The following is a 16,397-nucleotide window of genomic DNA, read 5'->3' on the forward strand; positions in this document are numbered from 1 at the left end:
AACATAAATAGTTTACACTTCATAAAGTATTGAGTAACCTATTGTTAGGTAGTTGTAAGATTACATATTACTTATTTGTGGGCCACGGTCCGTATAAATACAAGGACCAAGATAGGTTAGGTTTGTTTAGGTTTGGAAAAAAGTAACTTCCTGGAAACTGCCATCAAATAAAAATATTAAACTCTGATGACTTTCACAAGGAAATCGATGGAAATCGATCATTTTATTATGATTAATATGGCAAGCGAATTTGTATCCCATAAAAAAATATGAATGATTTGACCATCACTTCACTGTAGCCCCCGGAGGTGGAAAAGTTTGGCAAGCCTAAACATTTTAATGCTTTGTTTTAAATCTGAAATTGCGACCCAATTTAGTTTGATAATTAATTTATTTGGTATAACATGTGATATAATTTCAAAATATTGACAGAGACGGTATGATGATCATATGTTTAACAATAAAATACATTGTTTGTGTGGGTGTGTGTAAGCGATCCTTATAGCCAAGTATATCAGACTCATAGACCATAGTTCTGAAATTAGATACATAGGGAATTCTATAGGTACCCGAAGGATGTGCACCTCGAAGCCAATTTTCAAACTTTAAATTTTACGATTCAAGTTTGCAGCCCAGATATTTGTTGGCTCTCGGAAAACGAATATTTGTCACATATATGTACATATTGCAGCAGTGGTTTCCAACCTCTTCCATTATATGACCCCTTTGTAGATTTTCAACCGGTCGTTGTTCATTTTTCTTCTTTTCCATGCATAGAGAAATAAAAAAATTAAATAAATACAAGTTTTACTTCGTCACGACTCCAGTTAGCGTCTCCTCAGAAATGTGTACACCGCGGCCCCAAGGTCGGGAACTAGGGAAACACTGCATTACACTATTTATTGTCAACGCAATAGGTTGCATAAAATAAAATAGTTACCATACATTTTACGCTTGTAGTTTAGAATTGGTGAAAACGTGTGCATCTTACATAAAACTGAGTTTAAAACGGGGGTAAATCCGGTGGAATTATTTAATATTTGTCGTGGCCGTGCAGGATCATCTAAAGGAGAATTTTCAGCGGTCTGAATCAGCAGAATGTTTCCATTTGTTTGTTTGTTTGTTTGTCCTCTGTTTACTCAATAACTACTGGGCCGGTTTCAATAAAAGTTGTATCAATATAGATTCCTATCGAGACCCCGAGGAGGGTGTTTATAGCACATAGTTATAATAACCCCTAAAGGTTGCAGCAATAGCGAGGGTGGCTCACACAATAATGATATAAATCCACTGGCATTATTTAATTTGTCTCTAAAAACGTCATGCAGGATCAGTAATGGTCCCATTCCCGTAGCCCTCTATGTATATGATACGTAATATTATTACGACAGCGTCTGAAGAGTGTTGAGTCTTTCCGAAGACTATATTTAGTGCGGAACAATAATATCGCAAATAAGAGATGCCCGTCGAAGTATAAATAAGTGCGTTGTATTATTCTAAACAGAGTGACGACTGCGGTGTATAATATTATACACAGGCGACAATATCTCACCCGCGGGTGACGTAGCGGGGAACGATCTCGGTACACGGACCGGGCACAGGACACGACAACTGCCGGAGACGGATGCAATCTCAGAGAGAGCTTATAAATTCCACAATGTCGGACGTTTCGAAAAGGGAATTATTTCAGTCATCCGGTAGCGGCCTCGCCATCGCCCCACAAACCGACACGAGGTCTGTTCCTATTGTCCGCTGATGGCTGTGGCGTGCTGGCGTTTGCACTTCGAAGATCAAATTCCCATTGTGCCAGGGGTCGACTGTACTTGATCGTCCTCCGAAGAGACGTTTGGCCACTTCCGAGTACTCTCGTAGGAGAGGGGGGGGGGTCCTAATGATTTTTCGCGAAACTGTAGAAGTCGTGACCAGAGGCGGACGTTTCGTTTGCAGAAATACTGCATTTTAATATTATATACTTTAATTATTGATTAACCTATTATGATATTATGTAAAATAAAAATAAAATAAAATATTAAACAGTTTCTTTTGCATTGGCGTCCCTCTAGATAAACTTTTTTAGAAGGGGCAACTCGTTAACGAATCTAGGTTAGGTATGAAAATCCATCTAGAAAAAAACAAAAATCAGGTTAATTACCCTCCTAGGGCTATCTTTCAATTGCTCTTACTACTTTTACAGAGATTTTTGTTTAATAATACATATTGTATTAGGTACTTATTTTTACGTTTGAAACATCAGTCTACTTAAAATGTAGTAATGGCCAAAAAAGTAATAGCTTTTATTCTAACAAAACAAATACAATTATTTTTTACGTTTGAAGTTTAAACTTGTTCTTATGTAGTTACTGTTAGTTATTTGTACAATTGCAATATTAATATTGACTAATTAACAATTAATAATAATAATATTAAGAGCATTAGACATTTTTATTTTGAATAATTCACAAATATTTATTATAATTTATAATGTTAATGCCGGGTGTATACGGGGTTATACGGCGTATATTGCGGTAATTATTATTTGCCTTAAGTGTTATTGTTATGCTGCTAGTCTAATCCTTCGAAAAACAAAAACACACGGTGTTTACGTCTTTTGAACTATTGAAACGTGTTGACCTTTGTGTAAAAGTCCAACGAATAACGTTATGGGTTTGGAACTCAGCGAAGCCGGCTTTTATATTATGGAACGTTATAATAACAGAACAAAATGAAGTCCGCCTGATTCATCTGTAAACAATCGGATATAATATAAGCTTGGTATTTATAACAAAAAAGAGAGGCGAGTAAAATAATAATTAGAAAAGAAAATATATAACGAGCCTCCAATAACGGAAGTCTCTGTCAACATCTATCTCACCTTTCTCTTAAACACGGTTAAAGATAGTGTACCTACCATATTTAACGTGATCGTGAATAATAATATATCTGGCTTTAATTATTTCGTTTAATTAACTTTTGATTGAATACCGTTTTGGGCGAAAACAAATTTCTCATCGAGTAATAGACACCGATTACATTGAACTGTATTTAATTAGCGCTCAACCATCCACCATGGATGTTAAGGTCAAATGGAGTAATTAATTAATTCGTTGAGGTTATGCGTTGTTGTCAAGCAACAATAATTAAAAAGTACGTACCTACAACTGAAGTACCTTCAATGTACGTGAAAACATTATAATTTTAATCCGAGCGTTAAAAATCGAACTTAATCCTTATTACAGTTTCAATAAAACATAAAACTTGTTATCAGGATAATTTTTTTTTGTGGAGGATATCATTTTAAAATTCGTCAATAAAATATTAATTTTTTTTGTTACTCCTCTTCTACATGAAAGGCAATATTACAAAATATATACTTTTGTACTTAATTTTTCTTTTAATAATTTACATTTATGCTTATTTTATAATATCTGTAGTCTTTACATTTGTATAGTCCTATATTGGGGCGATTGAAATTCATTTTTTTTTCTTAATAGTAGTCTTCAAATGCTAAGAAGCCAGCTTTTCATGAAACTATTACAATTTTATTATTTTTAAACTGTATTTGAGGGGGAGGGGGGTCTTGGAAGACTTTTGAGGATTAAGTTTCCACTACTTATTATAATATTATGTATATCGTAAAATATTATCATTTTATATTTCTAATGAAAATATAATAATGAATGCATCGGCAGGAACATGCGCAGTCCAACAGGAAGTAAACAAGTAGGTACCTACAACAGCGACCGGAAGTCTATACAAAACATCAATTGCAGAAAAATCACGAACACTATGTATAAAATGTATTTTAAGTTTGACTAACGTTTCAACACATTACACATTTTCCAATGATAATAATATGTGCTCGAGTCGTATCATCATGACCTAGAACTCGCTGCAGAGTCGCGGTCATCGAACTGCAGCTATTATTATGGTAATTGGAAAAAAAAAATATTTTAATCGCACAAACATAATAATATTTTAATGATTAAAACGACTATAACACCATTAATGTTATATTTCACGTTCGCGAAATCGATCTCGGAACGAGCCCACGGCGGCTGTTATATTCGCTCCTCCACGTCGATCTTTGGCCCCGAAGATTATTTCCGTACATTGAAACGCCGACGTCGCCCGATATCGTCTGTCGTGGAGGTAGATCGGCCGCGATCGTACACGATCGATAACCTCTAAATAATAACAACTCGTGGTCGCGCCTGCAGACGCAGTTCGCACACCGGACCGGATAGTTTTAGAATAATTAATATTATAATTTAGTTTTTTTGATAGCTGCAGTTCATGGTTCGAGCTGTTTGACTGACTTCTCCAGACACGACGTCATGAATAGCTCGGCGAGTATCCACTACACTGCCCTGACGTCGAACTATTCGTTCACGTTGTTCAAGGTAATGATATTATAATATTATGTTACCCGACTGTTGGAAACGCGACCGATGAAAGCGACATTTCCAACTGTCTACTCTGCTAATAAAAAATAGATTTTGAAAACAAACTGGACTTGTAATCAGTTCGATACGATTCTAGTAACGACTTCATTGGATTAAATTTTCTTTCCAGGAACTCGGCAGTTCAGTCGAAGGAAACGTTTTCGCTTCCACGTACAGCATACAGTTCCTGTTGCTGCTCCTGGCCTTTGGATCCAAGTCTAAGACCAACGACCAACTCAAAAAGGTCTTACACCTATCCAAAGACAAATCACCAAATTACGAAAACATCAAATCGGTCATTACAAGGCTCGAAGTATGTGAAAAAAATCTCCTCACTCTGAGTGTTTTTCAACATGGCAATAATTTTAATTTCAAAAATTCAAAAATGTAAACAAAAAATGGCAACTTATAATCACATAGTTTATTAAGTGGGAGAAACTAGGATGTATTTTTCAATCTAGAGTAATTGTATACCTATGAATTGTACTAATAATGATTTTCATCAGTTGATACACAATTAGATCGACTTGTAATTTCCGGTTTGAATTTTTACTTTTTAAAATAACGGTTTTTATAATTAATAATTCAAACAAAATTATTGAAATAAGCATAATACATTTTTCTGGTATTATATTTTTATAATAATCAAAAATATTTATATATTTTAGAATAATAATTATTAAAATATTGTATATAATAAAAAGTTGGGTATTAAATAGCATAAATGATTTAATCTAACCATAAAACCTGACTATAAGTATAATTAAATGATTTATGACATTATGATTACATACAAATAATAGTAATAATTATTTTATTCTATTGAATGTCGGTTAAAATATCAATATGATTTATTAATAAATTATTTAATGATTAGTTAAATTAAGAATTATAGTATACTTGTGTTCAAGAAATTAAATTAATACATTTTGAAAACAAATTATATAACAATAATTAGCAATTTTATGAGTCATTCGTTTTTAATGAACAGCACGTATCATAAAAGATATAAGTATTTATCAGTAGATAATGTAGTTATAAATAGTCAATTTAAGTTATTGACTTCATGATAATAATTCGAAATAATTAAATAATGGTGTTCAATATTCAAACAAAAAATTTAAATCCTCATACCTAATATTTATAAAAAAGGGTTTATAGTTTTAAAACAAAAAAAAATTGATTCAGAAAAATGTCTGTTAGTTTAAACAATACTTTGCAAAAATGTATTGTGCATTGAAGCATGAACGATTTTATTTATATAATTTTATTTTTTTTTTTTAACTGTGTACAGCAGTTTTATATTTTGTAATCAAGTGTATGTCAGTTATTGATTTTTTTTTATGCAGTTCTTTTTTTCAGCTTTTTTTTTGTTGTTCATAGTTTCAGGCAATTAATTCTTAATACTTGTGCTTTACCAGACTAATTATTATTAATGACTAGAAAAGTTTATAGTTGAATTTATTATTCTTAGGTCCCGGGGCATTTGACCGTCGCCAATGGAATTTTCTCGGACAAAGCATTCAGTTTAAATCCAGAGTACACTAAAAATAATCAAAAGTACTTGAACTCTGAAGTGAAGAGTGTCGATTTCTCCGGAAATCCTGCATCCGGGGTGTCGGAAGTTAACAAATGGGTTAATAGCAAAACCAATGGGAAAATTTCGGAAATTTTCAAACCAGGTAAAAATTTTAAGATAATAGCAACAGCTGTATCATAGCAGTGTGACGTACTGTTTTGTCGTCGGTGTCATCCGAAAAACAAACGATCGTACGGCGTACCTCAGTTACTTACAGTAGCGATATCATTATTTGCCTTCAGGTGACATTAACAAGGACACGGTGTTGGCTTTAGTGTCGGCCGTACACTTTCAAAACTCGTGGAAATCACCATTCACGGCGACGAAGAACTCGAGCTTCTGCCTCACGCCTACGAAACACATCGATATCAAAATGTTGCACCAAACCGGTCACTTTAAATACTATAAGGATGAACACTATAAGTTCTCGGCCGTCGAAATACCGTACAAAGTACGAGTCTTGTAATGCCCTCCCTCATATTATTGAAAACGTTGGAGCCCCCATCACCACTATTTGGCTTTTTTTTTTCCACCAGTGATCAAGAAAACAGGGGAGAGGATTTAAGATCTTTTGAAATTTCCTAGTTATTCTCTCAAATTATTATAAAAGAACAACCTATTTTAATATAACACTATTTGGTTCTCTGAGGACGAAATCGTCGTCGAATTGTTCCGGTCGGATCCGAAAAAAATTTAAATTTGTATTTTAATACTTAAGTTTTACTCAGTCATCATTTCCCAGAAATATTTTACTACCCCGAGTTTGGGCACGTGTCCTTCCACCCTTAGACCCTTAGACATTCTTCACCCCGAGCTTGAGAAAAAATCATTGTCCTGTGGCGATACACAATTAAACATTACATATTATTATACTGATCGATTGCGCTCTGTCATACGTAGGTGGGCGGTTACGAGATGCTCATCATATTGCCAGACAAGATGGACGGAGTAAAGGACTTGGAAAACGTGTTCCTTAAGAAATCCAAAAACTACGCTTACTTGCTGGGCAACATGACCGTCTACAATGTCGAGTTGGACGTACCGAAGTTTAGGTTCAAATCCGATTTGAATCTCGAAAAAACCATGCAAAACGTGAGTGCACAGAACATAGTTATATGCATACGTTTATTTTACAGCTGACGATTTGGTTGGTAAATATAAATATTTCGTCCGTACGTGCAGAGCCACCTTGACGGAGTTTGTCGGCGGCCGTCGGGTTTTACGGGTTTTTTTTTTTTTTTTTACCATTTGATGCACACGCTCGAGACAATGTTTTTTCATCTTCAGTGTTGACAAACAGGAAAATCAAATCATTTTATAAGTGTTGTTTATTTCGATAAAATCAAATCGGAAGGTCATGTTGTTTTTTTTCTATTCATATCTACAACAGCGCTCTATCTTGGTAGCCGTACAAATATCTGTCAAATACACCATTAACGTTTTAATTTGTTTTTAAATTAAAAAATCAAATTGAAAAAAAAACACTCCTGCAATATATAATATTATAGTATAATATCTAGGTGCCTTTCGACTTATATTTTCCTTTGATTCCGTTAATTGCAATAAAGAGTTTCAATCAATTCACATTATAATAAATTATATACATTCTTAATAAAATATAATAATGATAATAATAATATGTGATTGACTGAATTCGTTTAAATGTATTTTATTGTTCGCTATGTGAATGTAATGTTACGATATCAGAAAACATAATTTTTAAAGCTCTAATTGTTTGTATAACCATGTTATCACATTATTGTCAATGATGTCGTGGATAAGTAAAAAATTTAAATTATTATATAACTTATTCTAAATCGAATTAAATATTTACTTTAAACTGATATACGTCATCTACAAACGGGTTATTCGATAAACAAGATAATATTATAATTTACAATACATAGGACATACTATTATTTTGAACATTTGTGTGCCCGCATATATTCTTCGCAGTTTTAAATGATTTAATATTTGACGAACAATAATATTATTTTAACGTACCTATAATATTAGATAGATACCGAACTAACAGTTTCTATTAAATACTTTTAGCTAAAATCATATCGATTTCCGCTTCATAGGTAGCTATAATTGTTGATTTGATTTTCCCGTCTACATAATATATTACCTAATCTATCGTTACTGAAAACGTTTTAAGCATAACACTGCTTGTCTGTATGTGAACTTGGTTGTATTCGAGTAGGCAGTCCAAATTATTATATAATGCTATAATCGTGTAGTAAATTAAAACTTAGACATTGGTCGAAGACAACGGAAAAGATATAAAAGGTTAGATCGGGAAGGTCGGTACATTGAGATTGTGTCCAATGAGAGTTACTAATAATGAATTCGTAACAATTTACACTTTAAACAGTATATTTAAAATGCCTACTATTGTCGACGGAATATATAATTCCAAATATTTTAGAGTACAATATTATTTTCAATTTTATCGAATAACTGGAACTTTTTCATTTTATAAAATACTATTTGATTTAACCGTTTATTTCTGTTCCACTGAAATTCATAAAACATATATTATAGTCAAAATATCTCTAATCTATGTGTATTCATTTATGTTAATTCGGTTGAAATAAAATATAATGTGTTCGTGTTGGTTGTATCTTCGAGTACCTACGTTGTTATAACACAATATGTTTATTTATTTTTATAGTTTTAACATTATCCAGTCAGCTTTTTAGTAAGGACTTACAGGGACAGTAATTTTTTGAAAATTATGCTGGGTTTTCGTTTTCATATTTTCAACCCATATTGATCACATGATGTTTATGTTATATATCTACGAATTAAAAATTAGCGCGACATTTCTATTTTTACTTTTACTTTTTATTATTTTGTACTGTTATTACTTTTTGCTAATAGGTAACTACTACATGCATATACATACCTACAATTCTTGAAATGTTTTGAGCACTACAAGTATATAGTTTCAAAGTTTAATATTTTCAACGAAAACAATGGATTAATCAAGGTCTCAAATTTTCGCAATCTGATAAAACAACTAACTATTGTAACTTTTGATTCTTAATGAACCCTTGTTTCTTGATTTCTTTAAAAATGATTTTAATGTAGTCGATAAATGAAAACGCATATATTATTATCTTGAGTTAATTTTAGTAATTTGATTTGAATATAAGATTAAGTTGTCCGTTTTCTTTTATCAAAAAATTTAAACATTTGGTTTATTTCCAGAGGGGATTAATATTTATCTTTATTTTAAACTTTTTAATATATAAAAAAGAACGTCTTCATTGTAATGTAATAAAATATAGTATGTAGCTAGTTTATTACAAAAAATATATTTTCGTTGACTTTAAATTTGATGTTATCGTAAAAAATTGTTGATTTAATATTAAAGTGTCTCACAACACGTTGTCTATAAGTTATAACTTATAACTAAAAGAAATGACGCGTATGAAGCGAATATCTGACAAATAAAATATTTTTTTCGCGATACCTAAAAATATTATTATCATGTGTAGGTGGCACAAGATAATTAGTTTGCGACCTACACGTTGAGAATTACTAGAAGTGTACCAGGTACCTATTTAATATTATTTGTATGATTCATCTGAATAATAATTTTACCCCGGATTTTAGGTTATGTCGTAGTGTATACCAATGATGTTTATTTTTCCATTGGCGACAAAACTATTTTTGGTAACACATATATTATTATTTTGTACTATTCGATGTACAGCACATATTTTGTTATTAATTATTAATTATTTATATCGTGTGAATGGTCGGTTCAGTGTAATTTCGGTGTAATGACTACGAAAGTGACGTGCGCGGGAACAATATCACATAATAAATTTGGCATTTACAGTGTTCACCAAGTCAATACAATAATATTATATCATGATATTAGAGATGAGATACGTATTTTATACTCTGAATAACTTCCAAGAGCAATCCGTTTCCAAAACCAAACGAAATATTCTAACCGTATACCACTATTTATATACCTGCGCTCTACCTGTAATATCCAACCGTTTTATAAACTGTCGGCCAACTAAACTGTCTCAGTAATTATCTACCCGCCCCCTCCACGATAACGTCCCATCAATCTATAACATTTCAATTTTGTTGTCGACAGTTGGGTTGCACCGAAATGTTCACGCCCAGCGCCGATTTCTCCGAGCTCAGCTCGTCCGCCGCTGGAAAGCTGAGGGTCAGCAGCATGAAACACAAGACTTACGTGGACGTCAACGAAGACGGAACGGAAGCCGCGGCCGTCACCGGTAAGTCGCAGTCCTTCCATCGGACTTTTGTTCGAAGTCTTCCGATTTTTCGGATTTTCAAGCGAATATTAAAACGCAAACGAGATTACCTAACTCGCAACGGTCTTACACTGCAGGTGCCAGCATAGCCAACTACAATCTGGAATACGTTCCGGCCAACATCAAGAAGGTCAAGTTCCACGCTTGTCATCCGTTCTTGTTCATCATCAAGAAAGACAGAGACATCATTTTCATGGGCAGACTGTCCGACCCGACAGCGTAAAGAGCCACACTTATGTTATCACGACGCTGCAGTGATGCACGTATATTATAGCACTGTGTAATAACGAGATACTTGTATAATACGATAATATATGATAAGGTTTCTGCCATTTTTTTTACGTCGATAATGATGATCGTAATTTTTATAATATATATATAGGTTTTTTAAAGAGTCATAATATTATACAGAACGAAAATCAAAGGAAAGCATATTACTATTTTGTGTGCCAAAAATCTTACGGTATAATAATATAATATACGGGTGATTTTGTAATCATGCGAACAATATATTTTTATGCCTACATTATGCATACGTACAAATTATGATTTTTGGAATTTTTAAATGCCTCATATTTTTGTGTAGGTACTTTAGATTTTGTGTACCACTTAAGCATCACCCTATTATAACACAAACTTATCTTTTTAAAATTACACCCCTCCAACTCCTTTCACTTTTGATTATTCAGCAGATAATTTCTTTGAGAATTTTGATGAATGTAAATGAAAATTCGAACGAGTAGTTTTTGAGTTAAGAAATTGTATGTATTATGGATAGTAATATGTGTGCGATAATTATTATTATTTAAGTAGACATAGGGGCTTAGGTAATTTGAAATCGTTAGTAATTACTATTGATCTATCAAAATAAAAAATCTAATATAACATATAGTTTATATATTTTTTTTAAAACTATTTTTAAGGATAATCATCTAAAGTATAAACATTCTAATAACTCAAAAACTACTCATTAGAATTTTCAAGAAATGACCAAGAAAATTATCCGCTAATTAAGCTGTAAACAAAAGGGAGGTTGTCATTTGAAAAACAGAAATTTGTATTGTCACAGAGCACTTTTGAGTAGTACAAAAAATATCAGCAATTTGAAAATATGGTATTTAACTATAGTTAAAATTTTAAAAATCAAAATTTAAATAATATTATACTATTGAAGGGAATATGGGGTGGAGCGTACTTAAAATATATCGTCCAGTATATACATGATTATAATCTCGGAAAAGCATCGCTGTCAAATAATTTTACTGCGGTTTATATTTTTGTTAGTATTTTTCGGTAATATTATTGAAATATTGTATTATATTTATGGTTACACAATATATGCAGACAGATATTGTTGTCACCAAATGCTTCAAAGAGGCCGTCCTGTAGGTGGACGTGAAGACGATGTGTGTTATGCTATTTTTAATGATTTGAATGAGTACGCACTGTATCACTGTTAAACGAAAACAAGTCAAATCACATTTAAAAATTATTTCTTGAGAAGCAAAAAAAAAAACCTTGAAAATATTATCTGATGGATTTTACGGTGCTTAGAAAGTTATGGAATAAAAATTTTCAATACATTACAAAGGGAAGCAATAAATATTTATAGACTTTTAAAATCAGCCGTTTTTAGTCTAGTGGTTTTAATGGAAATATTATCATATCGAAAAATCCAATGCGAACAAATAATCAGGTCGTATAAGCGCTGCGCGATACGCTGTTTGAAGTATTATTGTATTGACTGCGCGCAAAAGACTAACGCGAACAGACCAGAGTATGGTAGCATTCTTAGTTAATCTTTAAAAACAAAAAACCAAACGAAAAAAAAACGGAATCGTAAAACTTATAGCTCCAGTGCAGCGCAGCTTAGAATACTAAAGTCACGACATCGTGTTCAGTGAATTATATTATATGGAAGCAATTTTAGACTTCATAACAAAACGTTTTATTACCGTCTCTCGTTGATCGATTTTTTTTTTTTCATAAAAACAAATTATCATCGATGCGCGTATAAATTATCTCCGTGGACGCATAAAAATCTCGAAATTTTCGGAGATAAAACGTTTTGCTCGCCCGTCGAAGTGAGCGTTCGTTTAGGTGTTATATTATTATTGTGTACATTTTTACCTACACAACTCGCGCACAAAATACACTTCGAATGATCGCGATGTCGCGTACTTGAGAGCAAGATTTTCAGTATTTTTAGCAATTACAATTATTAATGTCTTAGTCTTATCGTCCCCGCCGATGGCGCATGAATATTATATTTTAACTCTGAAAAACTCGACGAGTTTCCGAAAACGATAACGTCGTCCCGAGTGTCTCGATAAGCGATCGACGCTCAGCGTACACATCGTACCAATTCAAAAGAAAGTATACAATTTTCAAGGGCGTCGGGGACGTGAATGATTTTTAACACGCACTGTTTGATCTTAAAAAAATTGTAGTATTTATGGTTAAAATATCATGAAATAAAAGTCACGGAAATATCTGTCTCTCACGTCCCTCGCCCACCCGTCTGACCGCAACTGTACCTTATTCTATATAATATATTTTAATGCATCTGAACCGGATGCACATCATTCCGCGGATCGTCAGACCAAATATCGGTAAATCAAAAAAAAAAAAACGTAATAAATGCAATATTTTAACACTAGGTCACCCATCTACAGAGGCATATACTATGTGTGAAGTGCCAAAATAATTTATGCCACGACCCCTCGGGAGTTATCGTCATCCACACGTTATTCTGATTTAAAACTTTTTCATAAACACATTATTGAATCAATACTACAACAGATGGTTGATATTATGCTATAATATGTGTATAGTATATAGATAAACGAAAACAAGCAATGACTGCGGTTGTTATGAAAACGATCCATCAAAGGTCTAGTTTTCGATATTCCTAAAACAACATTTTGTTGATTAAATAATTATTTTTTTAAGCGAATAAATTTAAAAAATAAAAATCTCAACCACGGTTCATTTATTATATTGGTGATATTTTGTGAAATAAATTGCTCCGAAAAATTGGAAATGCTAATTGGAAATATAATTTACACGATACGTGGGTGCGGCATAGCATCATCGAGACTGTCCCCCTCCCTCCATTCACTATATCACCAGGTGGGTAAATTATTATGATATAATTATAATGGCCACGGAGAGAACACCAGCAACTGACCTTTTCGTACTGAACGCTTACCTACTGTAACCGGCTGGAAGTGACCGATATAATACTATTATCGTCAACCGTTTGTGAATCATAATATTATTATTTTCCCTAGGGATTTTATTGTCGGATGCACTAACGGGGTCGTCGCGGTTTCCATCAATTTAATTTGACATTATTATTATTGTTGTGCGTGGTACAAATCAAAAAGTATCATAGGCGAACTCGTCGTGGGTGGTCCTGCGATTGATTTTCTAATCTGGAGGCGGTTCGTCATGATTTCGTTCGAAAATACCTATTATGCGCGTGACGACGACCGACAATATTGTTTTCGCGTACCATAATTTATTTCCAGCAGGTGGTTGTAAGACATTCACGCACTCGACTTATGCTAATCGAAAGACGGCCGGTAACTGCAATAATAATAATAATAATAATATTATGTGATCACCCGAAAACCAGTGGCCAGTCCGCTGTCTTGTATCGTTACGATTCAATGATGCATAATTTATTATGGTATATCAATATCTAACACCTAAATATTACGAAAAATAATTATTATTCGAGAGGATCCATTCTGATAATGCAATACGATTTTTTTTTACATAAAATCGACTAAATTATGTTTTTAACAACCGAGAAAAAAAATTCTATATTCATTTTCTCCTGAATAATAATATCGACATCGAATCAGAAAAACCCGTTGAATATATTCCAATACATTTTACGGAAAGCGTCAACTGTTGTTTTTACCATTTAAGTTGTCTGCTGTCGATATTATAAAATTGTACCTACTGATGTCCATTTGATCGCAAAGTATTTCAACATTTTTTCTCTATAAATATTTTTTGTTGGACAATACATCTCATTGAAAATGTATGTTATGTACCGTACTACTGCAGTGATTGTTTGTTTTGCAACAAATAATTCAAATTAAAATATTATCACTCGACAATAAATAAATATGAAAACATCGTAAGTACACAGACTTACAAATCGCATTATCATGCCTTGTTATTTTTGTGACAGATGTAAGTTCCCACCTAGAAATAAAAATACACCCCCCATGTAAGTTCTTATGCTAGAAACAAAGTACGCACACGTACAGAGTTATTCACACAGCATGCTCGCCCTTTTATGAACATGTTGAAAACGAAATATTCTTGATGTTTTTTTTTTATAGCTGAATGCTCAATAACATAATATGTGCAATTTTGTATTCGATTTTCTAGTCGTTATGAGTTTTAACTCTGTGTAAAAATATTCAATCAAATAAATCAAAAATGTATTTGATAATATATTTTTATGTACCTGCAGCTTATACGATATAAGTCAGCCATTATTGAAATCACAAAACATGCAGTCAAGGCTATATTTTAATCTCAAATGTCGTTTTCTTAGTGAAAATTAATTACATTTACAATCTGTATTTTGTATATCAATAGTTTATTTGAATAGAGAAAGTAATATTTTTTTTAAATGCACATAGTAGACATGGAATACACACAACGAGTAAAAAACTATGACGATGGGGAGGTACATGATTGATAACTTCGATTTTCCGGTTATTTTTAGTAGAATTAAACTCATGCACTGTTCAAAAATAATGACACGTTCAAAATGTCCTCCGCGTATAAATATAGTGTGGCAAAACATTGATTACTCCAGACGGAGTGGTGCCTTTGGAATGGCGGTCGAAAGAGATTAAATTTGAGGTCAGTGCCAATAATAATATTATCGTTTACCTACCCTTGGGAGTGCCTTTAGTTGGAGGTACTGATTTTCTACCATAACGTCTACCGGAAAATTGGGCCACGGCAATGGTGTAGTGACATGGCCTATATGTTGCGCCGTGTGGCAAGGCGCCACGATTTCATTCCGAGGCGATGCGTAAAATAGATTAACACATCTTGTACGACTTTTAATTGTGACACTATCTTAATGGAGTTGTATATTAATTATTTATCACGAAAATTCGAATGATGCGATATGGAATCTAATAATCCATCCACCTTTCAGACGCAGCAGAGCACAGTGTTGGAGTTCTGCGGATCGCGTGTCGGTCGCTCTTTTCCTTTTCACACTTTCGTTCCGTTATGACCTACCGTGCTTGCTGTCTCAAGTCTGTGTCCGACATCGACCAAGCTTATGTATTGAACCGTTTGGCACGCTTTTGATTGTACTCGGTATTATACGACGTGTGTATCACAAAATTTTTCCTGAAAATAATTCCTTCGTCAGAGTTGACCGCCAACGGTGCAGTAGATCGTGGTAAAACATCTACAGGATTTCGCAATTTTCCGCTCAAGTCGACTAAGGCCTATAGCATCGTTCAACATTTTGAAAGGAGCCATGGAAATGCAACATAACTGTCATGCAAAATTAAAAGTTATAATTAGTAGTTAAAACGGCCATTACACAGTATAATAATGATATAAGACTAAGTACAACTAACAATACCAGAAGTGACAATTTTGTTAAGAATTATGACTTTTATGATTTAGTTAACGGCTATAATATGAAATAATGTCTTAAGATTATGAATGTTAAATTAAAAGTGTGATTTAATTTATAATTAAGTTTAAAACAATTATTAAGTACTCCACTTGGAGGAAATGTTTTTCTTGATATTATATAAGTTATTGATAATGCATATATATAAGTTATATGTACTTTCTAATAATTAGAATTACCTTCGGAAAACTGTGTTTGGTACATCCTGGAATGCCTTGAAGACTTCATGTACGTGTATAATGTATAACAAGAGTGAACCAATAGTGTGCTTCACTCTGTAAAAAAAAAAAAAATATTCGTAAAAATTAGTTAAAAAAAATTATAGAAACATATTTAACCCGTACAAAGAGTATTCCACAGTATGGCCACGATGCAAT

At 32.8% G+C, this 16,397-nt stretch overlaps 1 protein-coding gene across 1 annotated transcript; it reads left to right on the forward strand.

Annotated features, from left to right (window-relative positions):
• Nucleotides 1-4,028: 4,028 nt before the first annotated feature.
• On the forward strand, nucleotides 4,029-10,854 carry LOC111031905 (leukocyte elastase inhibitor-like). Its single transcript, XM_022312022.1, has 8 exons — nucleotides 4,029-4,149; nucleotides 4,285-4,400; nucleotides 4,573-4,755; nucleotides 5,917-6,124; nucleotides 6,264-6,472; nucleotides 6,922-7,113; nucleotides 10,145-10,289; nucleotides 10,406-10,854. The coding sequence occupies exons 2-8, from the start codon at nucleotides 4,335-4,337 to the stop codon at nucleotides 10,549-10,551; spliced, it is 1,149 nt and encodes a 382-aa protein (XP_022167714.1). The 5' UTR covers nucleotides 4,029-4,149; nucleotides 4,285-4,334; the 3' UTR covers nucleotides 10,552-10,854.
• The last annotated feature ends 5,543 nt before the right edge of the window (nucleotides 10,855-16,397 follow it).

Source organism: Myzus persicae, unplaced genomic scaffold, assembly GCF_001856785.1.
Source record: "Myzus persicae strain clone G006 unplaced genomic scaffold, MPER_G0061.0, whole genome shotgun sequence".
Classification (NCBI taxonomy): domain Eukaryota; kingdom Metazoa; phylum Arthropoda; class Insecta; order Hemiptera; family Aphididae; genus Myzus; species Myzus persicae.